Here is a 22,396-nt window from a genome sequence, read left to right on the forward strand (position 1 = left end):
TCCATCAAACCTTCTTATCACTTTCTGTACCCATTTGTTTTAACTTCATTTTTCATACTTTCTTTACTGAACATACACATCTTAACTTCCCTTAAGTGGGGACCTCGGTGTCCCATACTGTGGGGTCTGTAAAGGTTCAGAGGCACAGAGGAGGAGTAGAGGTAGGGTGGGGGAGTAAGGGCGTGAGAAGGGCAGATGTATGGTGGCTCTGAGCTTAGTTAGAACATCTCGTCCTAATAGCTGAGTGGGACATGAAAGAAGTATTAGGAAGGAGTGGGTGAATACGTGATGGTCGAGCTGACAAGGCTGTGGTCCAGTCTGTAGGGGGTGTGAGGGCTTGCCATCTATACCCACCACCGAGACCTGGGAAGGGAGTAGAGTGCCCCCGTAAGAGGGAAGAACAGAGTAAGCAGCCCCTGTATCTATCAAGAAATTGAGAGACTTACCCGCCACTTGAAGCATTAGCCTGGGCTTGGCTTGGGTTATGTGGGTCCCCGGGTTTGGGCGTCATCAGTCTTCATGGAGGTCGAGAAGTTCCAAGGTGGGAGGCAAAGACGAGGTACCCCTTTGGGGGCCCAAGCCCTGGCCTGGGGAGGTCGAGATCCGGGCCGCCTGAGGGCAGCCACTCGCCCAGTGCCTCTTTTGTTTACAGCGTGGGCATGGCCTGGTCGGAAACTTGGGATTTGGGCGTTGGCGGGCCCAATGACTCTTGTGGCCACACTTGAAGTAAACTCCTGGAGGCGGCTTCTGGGGACCCACCTTCTGTTCCGTGGCCGGCCGCAGGGCTGCTACCAGTGTCTGGGTATGCCTCTCAAGGAGGTTGGCCTGCAGTTTGGCCTGTTGTTTAAACCTTGCCTTATGGCTGGCTTTGGCTACTTCTTCTCGGGCATTATATACTTTAAAGGCCATTTTTACCAGGTCTCGGAGGGGGGTCTGAGGCCCGTCCTCAGCTTTGGATAGCTTTTTTCTGATGTCAGGGGCTAAGATATAAAGCGATTAGACAGGGTGGTGACCCCTGCTGGGGAGTCAGGGGCGATGCGGGTATAGGTGGTGAGGGCCTCAGTCAGTCTGTGTTACCTCATCTCGCTTTAACATATTAACTACCTTGAGGGAGGTGGCTTCCATGCCTTCTAGAAAACATTCCAGCATGTGTCCGATACTGACCCTTCCCCTCCTGTTAGTCTCTGTTAGGCAGCTGCCCCAGGGGGTTGGGCGGGATCTGCCCTATTTGCCAGATGGCGCTGGTCAGCTACCGTTTTGGCTGCCGTCCAGATGGCCTGTCTCTCTTCTGGGGTGGGTAGAGTGAGGGAACAGAGGGAGCCCCCCGTGGCGCCTCTGGGGAGACATCTCTTGAGTGAGAAGGCTTCGGAGAAGGCATTGAAAGTGTTAATGAGGGAGGGGTTGGGGAAGTTGTGGAAGAGGGAGTTGAGAAAGGAACAGAAGGGGAAGGCAGGGTGCCGTCAGGTCTTCTGGAGGAACCCTGAGGGTGGAGTTTTCCTCGGTCAGCTGCTGGCGCTGAGAGCCAAGGGTTCCCATGGCTGCTTGCATAGAGCTGGGGGCAGAGTTTTCCTCCGTCTGTGTGAACCGTGTTTTGGCCGAAGGGGAAAGGGGAAGAAGGATTTGGCAGTGGGGAAGAAAGTAAAGGGGGAGGGGCGGGGGCGCAATCGCCATTAAAGCCTGTGTCTAGGGCATTTCAGACCATTTTCCAGTCCTCCGACAGTAATTATCTAAATCACGGAGGATATTAAAATCAAAAGTCCCCACTGATGGCCATTGTGAGCCATTATCAAGAGAATATTGGGGCCAGGCTTCAGAACAAAGAAAGGTCAACCGCTTAAGGCAGATATCTCGAGAGAGATGTAAAGTTTTGAGGTTGGCTAGGAGGCACTCTCGGAGAAGGCAATGGCAACCCACTCCAGTACTCTTGCCTAGAAGATCCCATGGATGGAGGAGCCTGGTAGGCTGTAGTCCGTGGGGTCGCTAAGGGTCAGACACCACTGAGCGACTTTATTCTCACTTTTCACTTTCACACATTGGAGAAGGAAATGGCAACCCACTCCAGTGTTCTTGCCTGGAGAATCCCAGGGAAGGGGGAGCCTGGTGGGCTTCCGTCTATGGGGTCACACAGAGTCGGACACGACTGAAGTGACTTAGCAGCAGCAGCAGGAGGCACTCTAAGGGGGTTGACCAGCCTTGGTCGGGCTTGGAAGAGGCAGTCCCCATGGTGAGCGGCAGAATTAGGCTTAGGGGCAAATCAGTCAGGCGTCCCTGAATGATTCAGCACCCCAGCGAGGAGGGCTACCACAGTTGAAATGGACATCTCCGAGATCGACTGGTGGCCTAGAACCAGTGGGGCCACGCAGCCAAGTCGGACGTCTCCTAATCGACTGGCGCCGAGGAGCAGGCCCGGCCTGCGGGAGGGAGCCGGATGCGGCCGCAATTTCTGGGCAGGCCCAGCCTGTGAGAAATACCAGACTCCCTGGGATCGCTCGCCAAAGGAAAGCTCACCCCAGAGCCTACTTGAGGAACTTACCCCGTATTCTGCCGGACGGTTGAGCGGTCCTATCGAGGCAATACTCAGCCCAGGGCACGGGTCAGACCCAAGGGAGCCACAGACCCCGTGGTCGGTGGGGTGGGCTCTCACCTCGGGCTCCACGTTGGGCGCCAAATGTAAGGTCAAAAAGGCCCAATGCTGTTTAATAAAGGAACCCAGACACCAGATAGATAATGTAGCAGGCAGGCTTTAATGGTAGGCGCCCCCAGGCGGAACCCCAAGACCTAACAGAGCTAGGTCCAGAAGTCCGCCCACACATATCTTTCTAGTTCTTCACACCAAAGAAGACCAGATGCAAAGATCCCCAGTAGCACTGAGCAACTAATGAACAGAACTAATACTGCAGCTTTCCTACCAAAAGGAATCAGGTCTTCTCAGAGAAATAGCTGATTTTAAGGTTGAGGCAAGGAAGATATAGGAGACATTTTAACTTTTTTTTTTTTTTCTTATGCCAGAGAGTTAGGAAGTGCTTAGGAAAAAAAGAACAGAAAGAAAAGTGCATGTTAAGAGGACACAGGAGCAATTGAAAAGGTTCCCGTTGGTGGAATCTGGGACAAGAGCATCAGTGTCATTGAGGATGATAATGGATTATGAACCATGGCAGTGAGTTCGTGCTTATAATTAAAAAGTAATGAGGCAGATCCAGATCAATAACAAAATACCAAATAATAAACAAAATAATTTATGTTAAACAACAGAAATTTATTTCTTATTTTGGAGGCCGGGAAGTCCAAGATCAAGGTGCTGGCGAGGCAGGTTTCTAAGGCTCTTCTCTTGGTTTGAGGGTGGCCACTGGCCTGGTGTGTGCTCGCAGGACCTCTTCTTTGTCTGCCGTGGAGAGTGTTCTCTGGTGTCTCCTGTCATATGTACACGAGTTCTGTCGCATCCGAGTCCTACCCTGGTGACTTCACTGAACCTCCTTCTAGGCCCTGATAGTTTACGGGGAACTGTGTCGGATTCATGATCTCCAAAGATTTAACTTCGGGATCAGGGACCAGGCTTGATCACTCAAGAGTTTTTGTGCAGCAGAGCTTTATTTAAGTATAGAAGGGGACAGAGAAAGTTTCTGACATAGACAGCAGAAAGGGGATGGAGAGTGCCCCCCTTGATAGCCTAAGCAAGGGAGTTACATACTTTTCAAATTAGTTATTAAAATAAATTGAAAGAATGTCTCAAGGTTGTAAACATCTTACTAGACCCACTCCCACAGGGTTCAGTTCAGTTCAGTCCAGTCGCTCAGCCGTGTCCGACTCTTTGCAACCCCATGAATCACAGCACGCCAGGCCTCCCTGTCCATCACCAACTCCCCACAGGATTAGCCAGGTTTTCAGAAAGGAGAACCTGTTCTCAAGTAGGATACATTGTTGTTATATGATCCTTAGTACAGAGTTTAAACTGAGTTGTTTGTTGTGTAATCATCAGTTCTGGGCTTAAAGGAAACATTTTATGTGACTGAGACTAAGTAATGTAGAGGAAAGAAAAAAGATGTTTGTCCTTTCCTCCTCCTTGAGAATTCCAGACCCCTGTCTTCGCTTTGAGAGCCCCAGACCCCCTTCTCCTCCTGGGGACCCCGGACTTCTTATCAACCTGCCTAGGATTGACTCTCTCAGCCCCATCTCCAAATATAGTCACGTGGGGGGTTAAGGCTTCCGCATATGAATATTGCGCGTGGGTCACAGTTCAGTCCACAGCGGGCAGGTTCTGGCTAGCAGGAAGTGAGGAGTTCTGACTGGTTGATGGAGTTGGAAAAGTCATCTCTCTGACACCATCAGAATAAACACTGATTCAGGCAAGAAACTGACGGATGCCAAACTAGGGATAAGTTTTGATGAGGACCAGGATACCTGCTAGTGTTAAAGTCTACCTGCCAGAGACTCTGAGAAACAGCAAAGGGAAAATAGCAAGTGTCCAGGGGAGACCCCGGGTAGTACCGTGTGTTCAAAACAGACACTCCCAGTGGAGGCCAGATGGACACCGCAGGCCAGAGAGCATGCCTTCTTTATCCCTGCACCTGAGAACGCGTAACCTTGCCTTTGTTACGAGGAAACATCAGACAAACCCAAGATGCTGCTGCTGCTAAGTCAATTCATTCGTGTCCGGCTCTGTGTGACCCCATAGACGGCAGCCCATCAGGCTCCCCCATCCCTGGGATTCTCCAGTGTTCTTGCCATTTCCTTTTCCAATGTGTAAAAGTGAAAAGTGAAAGCGAAGTCACTCAGTCGTGTCTGACTCTTAGCGACCCGTGGACTGCAGCCTACCAGGCTCCTCCATCCGTGGGATTTTCTAGGCAAGAGTACTGGAGTGGCTTGCCATTGCCTTCTCCGAAACCCAAGATGAGGACCAATCTATTAAAAGGACCAATCTATTTATTTTTTAAAAATACCAGTGCCATGAAAGATTAAAAAAACTGAGGAACCATTAAAGGAGATGAAACTGAGAATAAAGTGAATGATAAATAAGTGCATTTTTCTGAGCAGCTCATGGATATTCCTACAGCCCTGTGGAAGCTGTCACTGTTGACACACGACAAGGAGGCATAGGGGCCGGAGGTATAAACAGACAGACACAAAAAGCCACGGATTAGGGAAGCCTCCCTAGAGGAGGGTGTAAGTACGATGCAGTGGCGTGTGACAATTTGAAGGCCCCCTGGAAAGCTTTGCTGCCCAAATTCCCTTCCCATCCTGCCTTCACCTGCCTGCCAAGGACTCATCTGTACTTTACAGGTTCGTTTTTTAGCCATCAAGCATTGTAAAAAATACCAGCTGGGTCTGAAAAGGTACACTGATGAGTTCATTCAGTGGGGAGCAGGCCACTGGCCACCCTCCTTCCTCAACTGGCCACCCTGTCCATCCACACAAGGCGGCCACTACTGGTCGGGTCTTGTGAAAACTGGGGAGGAGACCCTTGTTTCTCAGTTTCTCTCCTGTTTCCAGTGATGTACAGTGTACATCAACTTTTTTTCTTTTTTTTTTTTAAAAAATCTTTCTTCTGTAAGTCTCCTGAATTTCATCTGTGTAACTGACAGAGTATTGCAGAGTATAACCAGTGGGGTGTAAGAACCATAAAATATGTATTCTGCAGACACATTTGAATTAAGGAAGTGTTGCTTTTGTTCCCTTGTGAATCTTAGCATCTCCAGGCTCCGGCACCTGCTGAGCTGCTATGACGCCCGTGAACCCGTGTTTCTGGGAGAGCGTTACGGCTATGGGCTGGGCACCGGCGGCTACAGCTACGTCACGGGAGGAGGAGGGTAACTATGAGCTTGGCTTTCTGGAAATTACACTTCTGTTTCTGGGATGCGGGGCTGGGTCTGTGGCCACAGGCTCTAGGCTGATACCTGAGTGCTCTGTAAATGGGGGGAGCTGTTACTATGACAGGAATGTGAACATTCAAAAGAACCCACAGTGAAGAACATTTTACTCCTTGAAGAAATTATATATATATATATATATATATAAATGTATGTATATATAGATGATATATATAAATGATATATATAGATGAATGTCGGGGAAGTTGGTAGAAATGTGCCTGTAGTAGTGATTCCTTCTAGGCGGCCAGTTAGTTTTGATCGTCTGTTTGAATGAAAAATATTTGGGGTATAGATTTTCATTTCAGAAAATAATTCATTAGACTTCTTAATTATCCAGTGCTTATTGATTGCCTTTGGGGAAAAGACTAGTTACAGAAGTTTAGATTTAAGCAGTTATGTGATATTTGTGCAGGATTTATGGGTTTTAAATATAGTTAAGAATCAATGCTTTAAGTAAGCTTCTGCCTAATCTCTTATGGGGAGATTTTGATTTGGTTCGTGTAGGTGAGTCAATCACATGGTTAGTCTGTTCTGCTGTTTCTGTAGTGTTTGCTGCTGAGTGTTTAGGGAGAGTCTTCTTATATGCTGTAGTGATTCACGTGTATTCAGCAGGTTTTGTTGCGTATACACTGTGTGGTGGGCAACGCTCACTGGATTGTAGATTTCTGAACCCTCAGACTGTTTATTCTTACTTTGCAATCCCCTAGGTTAGAACCGGGCCTACGACTACAGGGTGGTCTTCCAGGGGTTCCTGTTTTGGTCTGGCCTGGTTAGTGGTGACTGCAACATGGTTGTGGAGGTGGCCTTTCCTGGTGATAACCAGGCCTGAGCAAGTACTGATCTTTGTTGATCTACCTGAGGCCATTAGCAGTAGGAAGTAGGGGTCCACAGGGGCCTTGGAGAAGACACTAAAGCATCAAGCCGAGAAGCGTTGAGCTTGTCATCCTTTGAGAAGGTTCCAGCTCTTTGCAGCCTTGTGGTAATGCGTTAGTATCCTGGGTGAGGGGCTGGTGTCCATTAAGCCAGTGTCCCCTTTTGTAAAGGGTAGTGAAGGATAGGGAAGCCTGGCATGCTGCAGTCCATGGTGTTGCAAGGAGTTGGACACGACTTAGCGACTAAACAACAGCTGTGCTTTGTACTTGGGTTGATACATTTTGCAGCAGGAATGAATGTGTTACTACTCTGCGCCCAGAAGGGGCAGCCACAGCCTCCTGGTCCCCCCCGCCCCGACCCCTGCGCTCATCCTCCTCACCGCTGTGCTGTTGTCAGGGACTCTGGTCCTCTCGCTCCCTGCTCAGAGGCTGCGCTGCCTTCCCGTTGCTGTTGGTCTGAACTCTTTCCTACTTCAGGCATCTGACTAGAAGATGGTCACTCAGATTTCAACCAGACTCATACTGACCTGGATCGGGCCTCACGTTTAACTGCGTCTCGTTGGCCTAACCCCCAGCCCCTCCCAGGCGCTCGAGACTCGGCCTTGGGGCTAGGTCTCTAATCTGTCTTTCCTCCTGCCTTCCCGCCCCCAGACCCTCTCGCCCGGGCAAGGCTCTTCCCTGGAAGCTGGCTCATCTAGGCTTCCACTTACTCATCTTTTCAGCAGTTCCTTAGGTTAGTGTGATTTGTATCTTATTTGGATTTTTCTTTGCGGGACCAGGGGAGTGGAAGTCTTTCGCGCCCTTGTACAGCCCCTCATTTCCATTGGGATAAAGTCCAGTTTCCTTACTGGGCTCACCAGGCCTGCCTCTGTCTCGGCAGATGCTGTTTTATCGTCTTAACCTTGTTTATCTGCACCCTCATCCTGAGGGAACGCGTGCTGAACCTCTTTCAGTTCCTCAGAGGCACTGGCTTTTAACCCTTCCCTCACATACGGCATCTGCTGGTCTCTTCATGGCACAGCTCCCCACTCACCCCCACCCCTGTCCCGGCCACCTTCCGCCTCTGTCACCTGGCTAATCCTTCTGCTTCCAGTGGACAATATGTCACTCTCAAGCCCTAAGCTAGTCTGCTCCTGAATCTGGGTTTGATACCTTCCTCATATACATGAAGCACATTATGCCGACCATTATCATTTAATTGCCTATTTACTTGCCTGTTTTCCACCCAAATTATGAATTATTTGAAGGTGGCACCTGCATCTCGTTTCTCATTCCATCCTCACTTCCTGTCTTGGAGACGCAGTTTTCCAGGGTCCAGGGGACAAATGAATAAGCAGATGCGTCAACACTGGTACTGGTCTTTATGTAACTCACGTGGGCCAGTGTAATGTTCTGTTCATAGTAGCACTTGACAGAGATGCAGAAACATTCTTCATGAGGTTGTCTCATTTCTGCCTTTGGTAAAAGCTGCAGGCATAATAGTTTCTCTGATGTTACAAGGGACTTTTCTGATGATCTGGCTTAAGAACCAACATGCTTTTTTTCTAAACAGCAAGTCAGAATCAATCAATGGCTTTTAAAAACCAGTTAATGGAGCACAATCAACCTTTAAAAATAATGAAATATAGACCAGAACAGAATAAAATAGATATATTATCTAGCAAATGTTATGTGTGTTTTTCAGTTTTACACACATATACAAAACATAAATGATTACATATGGACTGTGTTTCTGTTTCCTCACTGTGGTTTAGACTCAAGTAAGTTTTTGAAAACCATTGCTTTAAATCACCCTCTTAAGCCCCAGTTATCAGGGATAACCCAGGAGTGTGGACTCCAGTGATGTGTGTGGAAAATGAGACCTTTGCACTATTAGAATCCAGTTGTCTGTTTTCCACTTGGTTGCTTACTCCTTGAAAGTTTGGGTAATTAGAGACAATTAGTTCAATAACTCTTTTCTTAAAAAATGCTTACATATGTTTGGCTATGAAGCTGTGTTCAGGATGTCACTGGTGTTTTGACTGCTCCTTGGAAGAGGCCTTGGCACTGTTGCCCAGAGAGGCCACCATGATCTGTTCATCTGCTCAGAGCCCAGGACAGGTCTGGCCTGTTTCTGACATACTTCTGCAGGTGTCTTGATTCGCAGGTACGCCCTTGGGCAAGTCCCTGACTCCTATTTTAGTTTTACTTATTTTTAAATTATTTTTAAAAATTATTATATTGTATATTAAAGGAAGTCATATTATTAGTCTTATAGCCTTTCAACGTCTTTTTTATAATTAACGTCTTTTGCTTTTATTTTTTTTACTGATGATTTACACAGTGTTGTGCTAATTTCTGCTGTACAGCAAAGTGACTCAGTTATACACATATAGACATTCTTTTCAAATATTCTTTTCCACTAGGGTTTATCCCAGGAGATTGGATATAGTTCCTGTGCTATTCATTAGGACCTTGTAGTTTATCCATTCTAAATGCAATAGCTTGCATCTATAAGGAGAAGGAAATGGCAGCCCACTCCAGTATTCTTGCCTGGAGAATTCCATGGACAGTGGAGCCTGGTGGGCTGAGTCCATTGGGGTCACAAAGAGTCGGACACGACTGAGTGACTAACACCTACATCTATAACTCTAAACTCCCACTCCATCCCTCTTTCTCCCCCTTGGTAGCCACAAGTCTCTTTTCTATGAGTCTGTTTCTGTTTTGTAGATAGATTCATTTGTGCCATATTTTAGATTCCACATAAAACGTGCTATCGCATGGTATTTGTCTTTCTTTCTGACAACTTAATATGATAATCTCTAGTTGCATCCATGTTGCTGCAAGTGGCATTATTTCATTTTGTTTTTTATGATTGAGTAGTAGTCCACTGTGTGTGTGTGTGTGTGAGACATCATTTTTATCCATTCATCTGTTAGACATTTTAGTTTCCATGTCTTGGCTGCTGTGAATAGTGCTTTGAATACTGGGGTGCATGTCTTTTTTGAATTATAGTTTTGTCTGAGTGGGATTGTTGGATCATATGGTAATTCTAGTTTTAGTTTTCTGAAGAACCTCTCTACTATTTTCCATAGTGACCACATCAACTTACATTCTTACCTACAGTGTAAGAGAGTTCCCTGTTCTCCACACCCTCTCCAACAATTGATATTTGTAGACTTTTTAATGATGGCCATTTTGACCAGTGTGAGGTGGTGCCTCATTGTAGTTTTAGATTATCATTTCTGTAATAATTAGTGTTGTTAAACATCTTTTCCTGTGCCTACTGGCTATCTGTATGTCTTCTTTGGAGAAATGTCTATTAAGGTCTTCTGCTCAGTGTTTGATTGGGTTGTTTTTCTGTTGAGCTGTATGAGCTATTTGTATATTTTGGAGATTAAGCCCTTGTTGCATCATTTGCAAATATTTTCACCCATTCCATAGGTTGTCTTTCTTTTATGACTTCCTTTGCTGTACAAAAGCTTGTAAGTTTGATTAGGTCCCATTTGTTTATTTCTATTGTCTTGGGAGGCTGACCTAAGAAAAATCATTGTACCATTTATGTTGGAGAAGGTTTTACCTATGCTATTTCCTAATTTTATGGCATCATGTCTTACATTTAAGTCTTTAAGGCATTTTGAGAGTCACTGATGAATGCTCGATTTTTAAGAGAGGCAGTTCATGTTGAGTTTTCAAACTTGCAGTTCCCTTTTGTATAGTTCATAGCACCATTTTTCTTCTTGTACAGCCGTATTTCCTTGTATCACCTTAAAGAAAGAGCTTCTTTTTCCTCTTGTCACATTCCATCCAGTCTTCTGACATCTCAGCAAAAGCAGGGTCTTCCATGTTGCTGCTTCACCAGCTGTGGTCACTGGTGCTAGTTACACAGTTCTGAACTGAGCCCCGCTGAGTGGGAACGGATGTGTTTGCATCAGGGACTGTGCTCAAGGGCTCTGTCCTCTTTCCCTCCCTCAGGAAGAGCTTTGCAAAAGCGGCTTTGTTCTCACTTGTTGGATCATCAGACCTTTATTGAGGGCTTACTGTGAGATCCTCTATTTGACAATGGGAATATATGGATACATAGATAGTTTTGCGATCAGTAAAGTTCTTTGCTTATTGGAAATGAACTTATGAATCATCTTAGTCCTGTCAGCTCTTGGGTTATTCATGATTCAAAAACGTCTAGTACTACTTACTCTAGGACCAGAAGGGAAACTGGAAACTGATCTGTATTTAAAAAGAAGAGAATTTATTGCAGGAACTTGGTACAAGAGTATTGGAAAGGGCCAGAGGACTAAGAGGGAGCTGGTGGCTTTGCCAACAGCTCGGTAACTACAGGAAGTGCTGTTGTTCCTGAGGCTGGAGGAGTGAAGGTGCTGGATTCGGGAGCCCGTTGGTACAGGTGGCTGTGGCCACTGCTGCTGTCAGGTTAACAGCGCAGCGCCCGGGGCAGACCTGGGACTGGCTCCCACTGCTGCTTGGGAACCATCCCTAAAGCTCTGCCAGCCTGTGCCAGCGCTCCTGGGGCCCATGGCTCCCGCACCCCCAACACCTACCTCTGTATAGAGACCACCTGAGCCAGGAGCAGACGGCCTCCTCCAGGGATGTGCCCCTTGTTGGGATGAAGCTGGGACGTAGCTGGCTAGGGAGTCTGGAGGGTACTGCAAAGTTTCTAGCTTCCTGCAGCGCTAGGGAGAGCACAGAAAGGCTGGAACAGTGTGAGTTCCACTAGGAGGTACCTGGCATATCAGGTCAAAAAGAGTTTTAGCACCAATGGAGGCAAATCAGTCTCTCTATCCCACCACCCTTCTCAAAATCACCTTAAGGAGGCTTCTGTGAGAAGGAATCACGTGGACCATGTGTGTTTTCCAGTTAGATTTGATCTCATTGTCAGTCATCACCTGTATGACTTAGATACCTTGTGTATCTGGGTCCGTCTGCCTGCTGGGGGAATGTTGGCAGATTATGTTACTGATCTCATTAAGCATGTGTGAACTTACAAACTCTTCTAATTTTCCAATGACATACTAGAAAAAGAATACTGCCTATTTATTTGTGTATAAGATATATATGAAGAAACACAATTGCTTATTAAATATCTTAAAAGTGATATTTGTGAAACGCTACTGATGTTAACATCTTTATGAGAAATGTGGCTCTCAACTCTTATTTCCTCATTTAGATTACCAGTCGCAAGGACCTAACTGCCTTTTCTGTCTGCTCTGGCTTCCCCCAGAATGGTCTTTAGCAGAGAGGCCATCAGGAGACTTCTCACCAGCAAGTGTCGCTGCTACAGCAATGATGCTCCAGATGACATGGTCCTAGGGATGTGCTTCAGTGGGTTAGGAATCCCCGTGACACACAGCCCTCTCTTCCATCAGGTGAGGGAAAGGGTTTTATTCCTACCTCAGAGCGGGAGATGAGGATTTTATTCTCACTTGAAGATCCTACATTTTTCTCTTCTCGTATTCTTTTGGAGATAGTCTTAAGAACTGTGTAGACAGGCTCCACGGGGGGACATCTTAAACTAGACCTGTTTGTCCAGAGGGTTGATGCTGTACCTGTATAGTATGAAGACGGAACGCAGAAACATATGCAAAATGAAACAGTGTTTGACCTGCATCCTTGCATGCGGGACCAGGTAAAAGCTATTCCTTCCCCCTGCCCCCTTTTGTGTTAAAAAAAATTGATGGCATTTATTTATTTTTTTTAAATTTTTTTCCTAATTGATGGCATTTAGAAACTATCAGATGCTACTTAGAAATATCAGGACTGACCCAATATTGTCCTGCTTACCACCCAGTGTTTGCAGTTCTCCACTGGCCTCAGTCTTTATAGCACTGGCTGCCTTTTTATTGGGCTTTCTCCCCTTTGGTTGCTATTAAACTAATTAAATTTCAGTATAGTATCTCAAAAAGCATATATTCTGGGGGTTATAGAAGAGATGAGGTTATGTTCACAAGGAGTGGTTGGCACTAATAAGATCACCATCCTGCAATGTGGGGTAAGAAGGAAATCCTATTACATTATTTTTACATTTTATGTAAAGTTTTACAAAATAACCATAACTCACACCCATTGTTGAGAAATTCAAAGCTTTTTGAAATTTGAAATATTTAAATGCACATGTATTTTTAAGTGTCCTCCCTTACTTTGAAAATATAGGCTTCATGCGTATTCAGTAACCAGTAGCCATATAGAGACTTGGGCATGACAGAAATAGCACTGCAGGAGAACTTGAACAAGGCACAGAGAGTGCTTAAGTTACCAAGAAAGGCAGAATCCATTTTTTGCATTTTTGAGGACTGCAAGGAAGGATAAAAAAAAGAACTTTACAATAAGAAATGTCTGAGAAGCCACCTCCTTGGTACAAGTCAGAAGGTACTTTGCCATCTTTTAAAACCTTGAGTCTCTATGTGGTGTTCTGAGGACTTAGAAAAGCAGGTTATCCCCTCTGACCCCTCTCTCTTCTTCTATCTCATAATGTTTCACTCACAGAAACGAAGGACAATGGAAACTGTTGGTGTATAACGGAAATAATTTGTCACTGGTAATATTACAGTCTTGGGGCTTCCCAGGTGGCTCAGTGGTAAAGAACCCGATGCAAAAGTTGCAGGTTCGATCCCTGGGTTGGGAAGATCCCCTGAAGGAGGGCATGGGAACCCACTCCAATATTCTTACCTCGAGAAATCCCATGGCCAGAGAAGACTGCTGAACTATAGTCCAAGGGGCCGCAAAGAGTTGGACATGACTAAGCACACGTAGCACACATCATCGTCTTAGTTTTTTATAGCAGCTTCTTTAGGGAAGAATTCATTAGTAAATGAAGTGATAAGGAGAAAAGAAAGAAGCAAAATAATCAGTAAGTAAAAGTCCTTTGAAAGAAATTTAAAAAGTGTTGTTTCCCATACTTTAAAACTCTTGATTTTGCTAATTCACATAATAAATTTTAAACCTTTCCAAAGTCATAAAGTATGCTCAAAACCCATCCTCCCCAACAGACACTGCTTTATCTTCCAATTCTTAAGCCTCTTATAAGAGAGTTTGCTCGAATTTGGACATTACTTTCCATTTGTAATGTTTGAACACTGGAAAGAGTTGGACATGACTGAGCGACTAACACTTTCACACCAGAGTATATCTGTTCATATTAAGAAAGAGAAAAAAATCTAGGATTCTTGGTGAGTTAGAGTGGGTGTGTGGAAACAAGCTGGATTCAAAGTTGCCTGGGCCCCATTCCTTCTCTTTTGTGTCAGGGAAGGTTATTGTGAAACCACAGGTTCAGAACAGACCTCAAGGGATGTCTAGTATAGCTCTCTGTTAAAAACAAAGTGTCTAGAGCATGTGGTTTTTCTGTGCTTCCAAAATTATATGCCACTAATGGGTATGGCATGAATCTTGTGCAGAAAATTGTCAAAATCACCATTTCGGGGCTCTGGAAGTCAACCAGAAAGCACTGAGAAGCGTGAAATCCTGAGAAACTACTATAGTTTGGGCGTAAGAGCAACAGAGTCTGAGGCCTTTCTGGCTGAAACCTCCCATCCTACCTGATTTCCATCCCAGCTGGGTTAGAGCGAGCAGCAGTTTGACCAGTATGGGCCAGGTTGGAAAAAAAACAAACACATTCGCTGTCAGAGGGGGTGAACTTGATTGGGAAAGAGATGAAAACCCACAGGTATGCCAGCTAAAATTGTCAAACTTGGGTAGGAAACAAACAAGAAAAACCCACATCTTCACTGGCCTGAGATTGTAGTTTCAATTATGGTGAAGAAATTATTTGTCAGAAGTTTAATATCTAATCCTCTGGAAATAGTAGGGCTAGATGGCTTCCCTGGTGGCTCATGGGTAAAGAATCTGCCTGCAATGCAGGAGATGTGGGTTCCATCCCTGGGGTGGGAAGATCCACTTGAGGAGAAAATAGCAACCTATTCCAGTTTTCCTATCTGGGGAAATCCCAAGGACAGGGGAGTCTGGCAGGCTGTATAGTCCTTGGGATCACAAAGAGTCGGACATGACTGAGTAAACAAGGCAGGGCTAGATAAGCCAGCCACAGTTCTCTGGCCCACTGGGAAGCTCTGTGCATGCACTTGGGATGGTGGATGAATCTGGGAGAAAGTAAAAGCCAAGGCATGTTTGAAAATCCACTGAAGTTTTGAACATCCTTTGCAATCTACTAGACTGAAGCTTTATGGACTTGAGATGTCTGAGTCCAATCTCTGCCTATATTATAATATAATACAGTTGATTAGATTAAGTTACTCAGGCATAGGAGTGACTTCTAGAAAATCATGCTTAAAAAATGAGAATTAAAGCTTGAGGGAAAAAGCAGCTACACACTTCAGGGAGAAGGAGTCTATGGTATAAGTTCAAGTAAGTTAGTCTTTTATAAAGAGTAGTAAAAGTGAACAAATTTGTGAGTTGCTATAACACATTATTTAAAATAGCCAGTTTCCAACCAATTATGGTGAAAGTTGCAAAGAAACATATTCAAGGAGAAATGTAGTCAACAGAAATGGACTTTGAATGGGACCAGATATTAGATTTGACAGACAAAGGCTTCAAAGCACCTAATTAAACAACTGAAAAAAAAACCAAACTATAATCAAAGAATTAAAGGAAAATATTACAGTAACTCAACGAATAGCAAATCTTAATAGAAAGATAGAAACTTTGATAAAGAACCAGATGGAAATTGTATAGTTGTAAAACCCAACAAATGAAATGAGAAATTATCTAAATGAACTTAACAGTAAATTGGAGATGCAAAAGAAACAATCAGTACGTTTGAAGGCGGATGAATAGAAATTACCTAATCCAAAGAACAGAAACGAGACTAAAGAAAAATGAACATGTCCTCAAAGTGGTAAAACATAACGTATACCAACATACATTTAATGGGAGTTCTTTTTAAAAAGAGAAGGGAGAAAAAATGGGACAGTTTTTTTTTTTTCTAGAAGAAACAACATTTTCTCTAATGAGAAACAATCTGTTGATCTGAGGAACTCAACAAGGCCCTTACAGGATAATCAGGAAAAGATTACACATGAACATGTTACAGTTCAGTCGTTGAAAAACAATGACAAAGTGAAAATCTTAATTAAAAAACCTAATGAAAATTGAAATTAAAATGTTATTGGCTAATGTCTCATTAGAAATAATAGAGACCTGGAGGCAGAAAAGGAAGAAATTTAACCAACAATTCTGTATCAGTAAAACTATGCTTCCAAAATGAAAGTGGAATAAAGACAGATAAACGAAAAGTGAGAAGAACTTTTTGCTAGCAGACATTCCCTTCCCTTAAAAAACGCTAAAGAAAATCCTTTGGGCTGAGAGAAAATGACATCATGTGGTACCTGGAATATATAAGCGAGTGGTTAAGTACATGGAAAGACCATATGTATATACACGCTTGTGTGTATATATAGACATGTGTATATAAAATTAAGAAAAATGTGAGCATAAAATACTTGTGTGTGTATATACACATATCTTTCCACAAGCACTGGAACAAAGGGAATCACTTTGCAGTACACCTGAAACTAACACAATGCTGTAAATTAACTATATTTCAATTTAAAAACTGGTATAAAAAACTAAACAAAAAAATATACCGTGCAACCAGCTGATCACAAGAGAGCTTGAGTGACTATAGTAATATTAAAAACAATACATTTTAAGAACAGAAATATTACTAGACAGAAAGTGGGACGTTTCATGACAAAAGGTCAATACATCAAGAGAAAAAACGATTATTACACATGTATACAGCTAACAGATCTTCACGTTACATGAAACAAATGGAATTGAAATAGACAAGTTCCATTAGCTACTTACATAAAGAATATTTCATCTGACAATAGAATAAACATTCTTTTTCAAATGTACATGGAATATTCTCTAGGATAGACCATAAGCTAAGTCATATTGTTTTGCCCAATATATATAAAAGGATTGAAAACATGCACAGTATACCCCCAAGAACAATGGAATGAAATTAGAATCAACAGAAAATGGGGAAATTCCCCCAATATTTGGAAATTAAACAACATGCTTTAAAATAACCCTTGGGTTGAAAAAAGAAATCATAAGGAAAATTAGAAAATACCTTGAATGGAATGAAAATGAGAACACAACATAGCCAAAAATTTGAGTTCAGCTATAGAGTGATTAGTAGGAAATTTATAGTTTTAAATGTGCTGTGCTTCCCTGGTGGCTCAGACAGTAAAGAATCCACCTGCAGTGCAGGAGACCTGGGTTTGATCCCTCCCTCAGGAAGATTCTCTGGAGAAGGACATGGCAATCCACTCCAGTATTCTTGCCTGGAGAATCCCGTGACAGAGGAGGCTGGTCGGCTACAGTCCACAGAGTCACAATGAGTCAGACATGACTGAATGACTAGCACTTTCACTTTCGCAAGATAGAGTGTTAGTAGGAAATTTATAGTTTTAAACATGTTGTGCTTAGTTGCTCAGTCATGTCCGACTCTGCGATGTTAGAAAGGAACAAAGGTATTAATAGTTTAAGTTTCTACATTTAGAGCAGAATGATATAAAATCAAATCTGAACTATGTGGAATAAAAGAAATATTAAAGATCAGAGCACAAATAATGAAATAGGAAACAGAAAATCAGTTAAACCAAAAATTAGTTCTAATCTGATAAACCTTTAACTAGCTTGACCAACAGAAAACCAGTTGTTTTGTTTTTGCTGTTGTTTGTTGGTTAGTTGCTAAGTTGTACCCAACTCTTTTGTGACCCTGAGGACTGTAGCCTGCCAGGCTTCTTGTCCATGGGCTTTCCCAGGCAAAAATATAGGAGTGGGTAGCCATTCCCTTCTCCAGGGGATCTTCCCCACCCAGGGATCCATCCTGAGTCTCCTGCTTTGCATAAGAGAGGATGTAAGTTGCCAAACTCAGAAGTGAAAAAGGGGCATCATTATATACCCTACCAGAATTATGCCAACAAATTAGACAGTTAAATGAAGTGGAGAAATTTCTAGAATCACACTTTTTAAGCAAGTCTGTTTCTTAAGAAATAGAAAATATATTTAAACCTTTATACATTGATGAAATTGAATTAGAGAAGCAGCAAGAATGTTTCCCAACTCAGTTTATGATGTCACAGATGTATGCTGTATCCCCAGGAGCAAGCACTAAGAAAATCACTTAAAAAATAGCTAAAAAATTAACAAAGGGATTAAAATGGGATATCACAAAAGTAAACTACAGGCCAGTGTTTCTCTTGAACACAGATATAAAAAGCCATAATAAAATGTTAACCAGCCAAATCTAGCAAAGTGTCAAAATTGTTGCTTGTTTTCCACACTTAAAAATGAACTGTTGGGAGATACAATTACATCTAATAGGAAAAAGTAAATGCATAATACCTTTGCCTCTATTGACGCAGATTCCAGAAGTGATTGATTGCATCTCAGGAGTCATCCACGCAAGTGAAGTGCGGGCTTACTAAGCATTCAGTTCAGTTCAGTTCAGTCGCTCAGTTGTGTACGACTCTTTGCGACCCCATGAATCACAGCACGCTAGGCCTCCCTGTCCATTACCAACTCCCAGAGTTCACTCAAACTCATGTCCATCGAGTCGGTGATGCCATCCAGCCATCTCATTCTCTGTCGTCCCTTCTCCTCCTGTCCCCAATCCCTCCCAGCATCAGAGTCTTTTCCAATGAGTCAGCTCTTTGCATGAGGTGGCCAAAGTATTGCAGTTTCAGCTTTAACATCAGTCCTTCCAATGAACACCCAGGACTGATCTCCTTTAGGATTGATCGGTTTGATCTCCTTGCAGTCCAAGGGACTCTCAAGAGTCTTCTCCAACACCACAGTTCAAAAGCATCAATTCTTCGCATTAGAATGTGCCAAATCATTTCTGATAAATGAGGTCATGGAAAAGAACAAGACAAAACTGGAAAAGCAGAGTGCACTCAGAGCAGCATCTGTGATGCTCAGAAGTCTGTACTGCCTCTGATAGTCAACCTCTGGGCCCAGATACCAAAGAGAAAGGACACAGGCAGAGGGGGCGCTGTGGACACAGAGAGAGAGATGGCTTAAAACCGCAGGAGGACATCAGTTGGGCAAAATGTAAACCTTATCTGTAGAGATGACAGCTCACCGAACAGTGCAACAAATGGAGGTTAAAATGACTTTGGACGCTTTACAGCTGTACGGAGCCATGGTTTACATCCCATACACAATTCTCACACAGTGATGGTGTGGATGGCAGCCTGAAACATCTTAGCAAATTTCTGGAGTTAGGCCACCACAAATCTGGTTTTATGGCCCGACAGTCACGCCCCCCACACTTCCCTTGAATGCATTTGCAGCCATTCCCCACTGCATTTGCAGACCCAGGACACCACAGGTTTGCTTTGTGTCTCTACTGCTGTTACTGTTCAGTCACTAAATTGTGTCTCTTTGCGACCCTATGGACTGTAGCACAGCGGCTTCCTTGTCCTTCGTTATCTCCTGGAGTTTGCTCAGACTCACATCCATTGAGTCAATGATGCCAACCAACCATCAACCATGTGTCTCTATAGTGTTTCCTTTTCTAGACCTGTCCTTGACCCTGATGAAATCTGAGTTTCCCTTCTCTGAAAGACATATGCTTGATTCCACGTCAGAACAGCAGACATGCAACAGGAACCCCCAGAACGCCTTGCCCCACCTCGCCATACACACAACATGTATGGCCAGAGTTTCTTTAGACTCAGAAGTAAGTTTTTCTGCCTCTCTGCAGAAGTTTTAGTAGTAACTTAAATGACTTACCAAGGAAACCTTTTCATATTACCACAGTTGGTCTCTAAGGGGCATGGCTGTGGAACCTAGGAGCAGGAAGCAGATGAGTTTGGAGCATTGTGCTGGGGGGTAAAGAAGTAACTGGAATGCAGAAGCGAAGAGCCTAGAGGCAGATATTCCTGGAAAGGATTCTCCTCCTTGCTGTTAGATTCCCATAACTAACACCAGCTCTGGAAGGAAAGCAGTTGCTCCACGCATTTAAATGTTATTCTGAAGCAGGCCTGTTTCCGGTGAGTGACAGGGTGCGATTCTGTTCTGTCTGCAGGCGCGGCCCGTGGATTACCCAAAGGACTACCTGTCTCACCAGGTTCCCGTGTCTTTCCACAAGCACTGGAACATCGATCCCGTGAAGGTCTACTTCACGTGGCTGGCGCCTGGTGAGCAAGACCGAGCCAGGCAGCAGAGACGACGAGGCCTCAAAGAGGAGCTGTGACGCACGGGGCCTGCGGGCATGGGTCAGAGCCGAGACTCTCACTGTCCTGCATCCCGCAGCTCACCTGTGTGTGACACGCGGCGTCAGAAGGGTCCTGACTGCAGGTGGACGTGTGATGTGGTCATTTTTGAGTTGGGGGGCAGGGAAGAAGTCATAGGCAAAACAGATTTTTTTTTCTTGGGAAAAAAATCACTTACATTGGCATTACGCAGTTCTTGTAATACACAATGATTACTGTGTATTTTTCAAGCTGTGAAACAGCAGCTTTATTTCTGTCACAGAAAAATAAATGGTACCAGAAGTCTCCTTCCTGTCATTGCTCTTCCTTATAACGGACGTGTCAGCTGGGCATGAGGATGGAGAGACGTGACTGTCTTCACCATTATACATAAAAAAGGCGAGAAGGTGTCTTGACCTGGATCTTACCATGGGGCCAACTTTTAAACCATACTATTGATGATCTAAATGATTTCCTGATAACTCAGTAGGAAGACTGCTGTATGAAGGATCATTCGTAAAACATCATAAAAGTCTAGCAGATGAAAAAAATCCCTTGGAGTCTGTAATCAGGGTTGTTATGTTTTATCTGTTTTTCTGTTTATGTCTTATAAAAAGAGAATAAGTCTTCTACGAGAGTTTTCTGCTTCTTTAGAGGTTCATCTGTGTTCTATTTCTCCCTGAAGCCCTATCTTTATGACCTACTTATAACACAAAAGTGTACTGATTGCTGCCAGAAAAGTGTTCTCAGTATTTAAAAAACAGCGTTGTATTTTATTCAAGTCACTGAGCTCTGTGTAAAGTCTCAGCAAGTATATTAAATTAATTGTACCTGGTATTTTATTCTTATTTGTATATTACGTAATGACTCCAGACTCAGAATGGACCTCCCCAGTGTCAGGGAGGGCTGCATGGTGATTTGGCAACTTCCCAGGGTTCTCAAGGAATGAAATCTGCAAACAGTATTTTGAAACTGCACTAATTTCCACATCATAGCTTTAATATATAGTAATTTAATACACTATTAATTTTTAAAGCTTATTCTCTATTTAACATTTAATTATATAATTCCATTTTCTAAAGGTATTTGTACAAAATTTGATTTTACTGTGTCTTAAACTAATTTTGGCATAGTAAAATACTTTTTTAAAAATAAAATTATTAATTTTGTTTATAATGTTTTTATATCCAAGCATAGGGTTTTAAAGCTGTGCCACCAAACGTACCCATGTGTGCATTTTAACAGTACATTTTTCTTGCAGCTTATATGGATTTCCAAAACAGTGCCATAGTATTTACCATTTTCCCATACTACCAGCACCAGGACTGGTGTGTGTTTGGTGATAACTGAGCACACTGGATTCGTTTCTCTGAAAGTGGACTCGCGGTCTGTCTGGGGTGGACCCAGCCTGGCTGGCTGGATGAGAAGCAGGATTTTAAGCGTCTGGCCGCCCCTGCGGGTGGCACCAGTGCTGCTGTCGCAGCTGGGGCTCCTGTCGCCATTGCTGTCACAGCCACCTGTGTGGCGCCTGTATAATGCACCTGGAGGGCTGGGCTGCCTGACCCCGTGGGGAAAAGCCTTCAGCTCCTGCTGCCGTCGTCACACTCCGAGAACGGTGTGCCCCTCTGACAGAACTGAACGTGAAGCGTCTCTATGTGAAGGTCCTTGTCAGGCTTTCTCTGCTACGATGCCCAGTGCCTTCTGCTGGTATCGGGGCGCCTCCTCTGGTACTTTTAGGTATTCTGTTAATCATGTTGACTTTTTGGAACTGTGTAAGCCTAACAAGTAAAAGAACTTTTTCTAAGTTTCTGACTTCTCCAATGTATTTGTGAGTCCGAGTGGAGTGGGAGTGGGGAGGGCCATGGGGAAAAGGAAATAATGAAATCAGAGGAGGAAGTTGGCAGCTGGGTAAACACAGTTTTTAAAAAGAAAACTGAAAACCTATCCTTTTGAGAGAAAGCCACCAGACATTGAAGATATAATTACACATGGTCTATAAAACCATTATCTATTTTATTATATAATGAATTGGAAATATTTTGGAACTGATTCTCATAGAGTTCATATCTTAAGAACTAGTTTTGAATCTGAACTTTCCCGGACAGACACTGTCCTTTGTATATTTTCTGTGCCTTTTAAATAGGCATTTACTTCAAATGGCTATTTTCATACTGGGGGTTTCACCGTCAAGGAGTTGCAGGTGGAGTCATTGGAATGCCATTTTGGCTTTTAAGCCACTTCTGCTGATAGAGCCAAAGCAAGCTGCCTGACTAAATAGGACTTTTACATCTTGTAGCAAAATGAGAAATCCAAACACAAACAGACTGTTTGGGAACAAAGGGCCGTGAGCGTGCAAGGCTGCCAGTGATGCTCGGCACGGGTGTGTATGTATCAGTGCTGAGTTTCCTGATTTACTGAATACCTGCAGTGCTTCCACAAA

The 22,396-nt window shown here is 43.8% G+C and overlaps 1 protein-coding gene and 1 long non-coding RNA gene across 2 annotated transcripts in view; one reads left to right on the forward strand and one right to left on the reverse strand.

Annotated features, from left to right (window-relative positions):
• Nucleotides 1-21,761, forward strand: part of B3GLCT (beta 3-glucosyltransferase) — a 117,770-nt gene extending 96,009 nt beyond the window's left edge. The window contains exons 14-16 of the mRNA XM_055426302.2: nucleotides 5,685-5,804; nucleotides 11,955-12,099; nucleotides 19,791-21,761. Of these exons, the coding sequence (XP_055282277.2) occupies nucleotides 5,685-5,804; nucleotides 11,955-12,099; nucleotides 19,791-19,958 (433 nt within the window). The 3' untranslated portion in view covers nucleotides 19,959-21,761. The remainder of the gene's footprint in view (nucleotides 1-5,684; nucleotides 5,805-11,954; nucleotides 12,100-19,790) is intronic.
• Nucleotides 12,110-18,240, reverse strand: LOC148775846 (uncharacterized). The gene is made up of 3 exons (XR_016038874.1): nucleotides 18,104-18,240; nucleotides 13,400-13,517; nucleotides 12,110-12,279 (listed from the first exon to the last, which is right to left on the reverse strand). It is a non-coding gene; the product is annotated as an uncharacterized LOC148775846 (long non-coding RNA).
• Nucleotides 21,762-22,396: the final 635 nt, after the last annotated feature.

The sequence above is a fragment of the Moschus berezovskii genome, chromosome 13 (assembly GCF_049115385.1).
Source record: "Moschus berezovskii isolate FMDL1 chromosome 13, NW_MosBer_1.0, whole genome shotgun sequence".
Taxonomy (NCBI): domain Eukaryota; kingdom Metazoa; phylum Chordata; class Mammalia; order Artiodactyla; family Moschidae; genus Moschus; species Moschus berezovskii.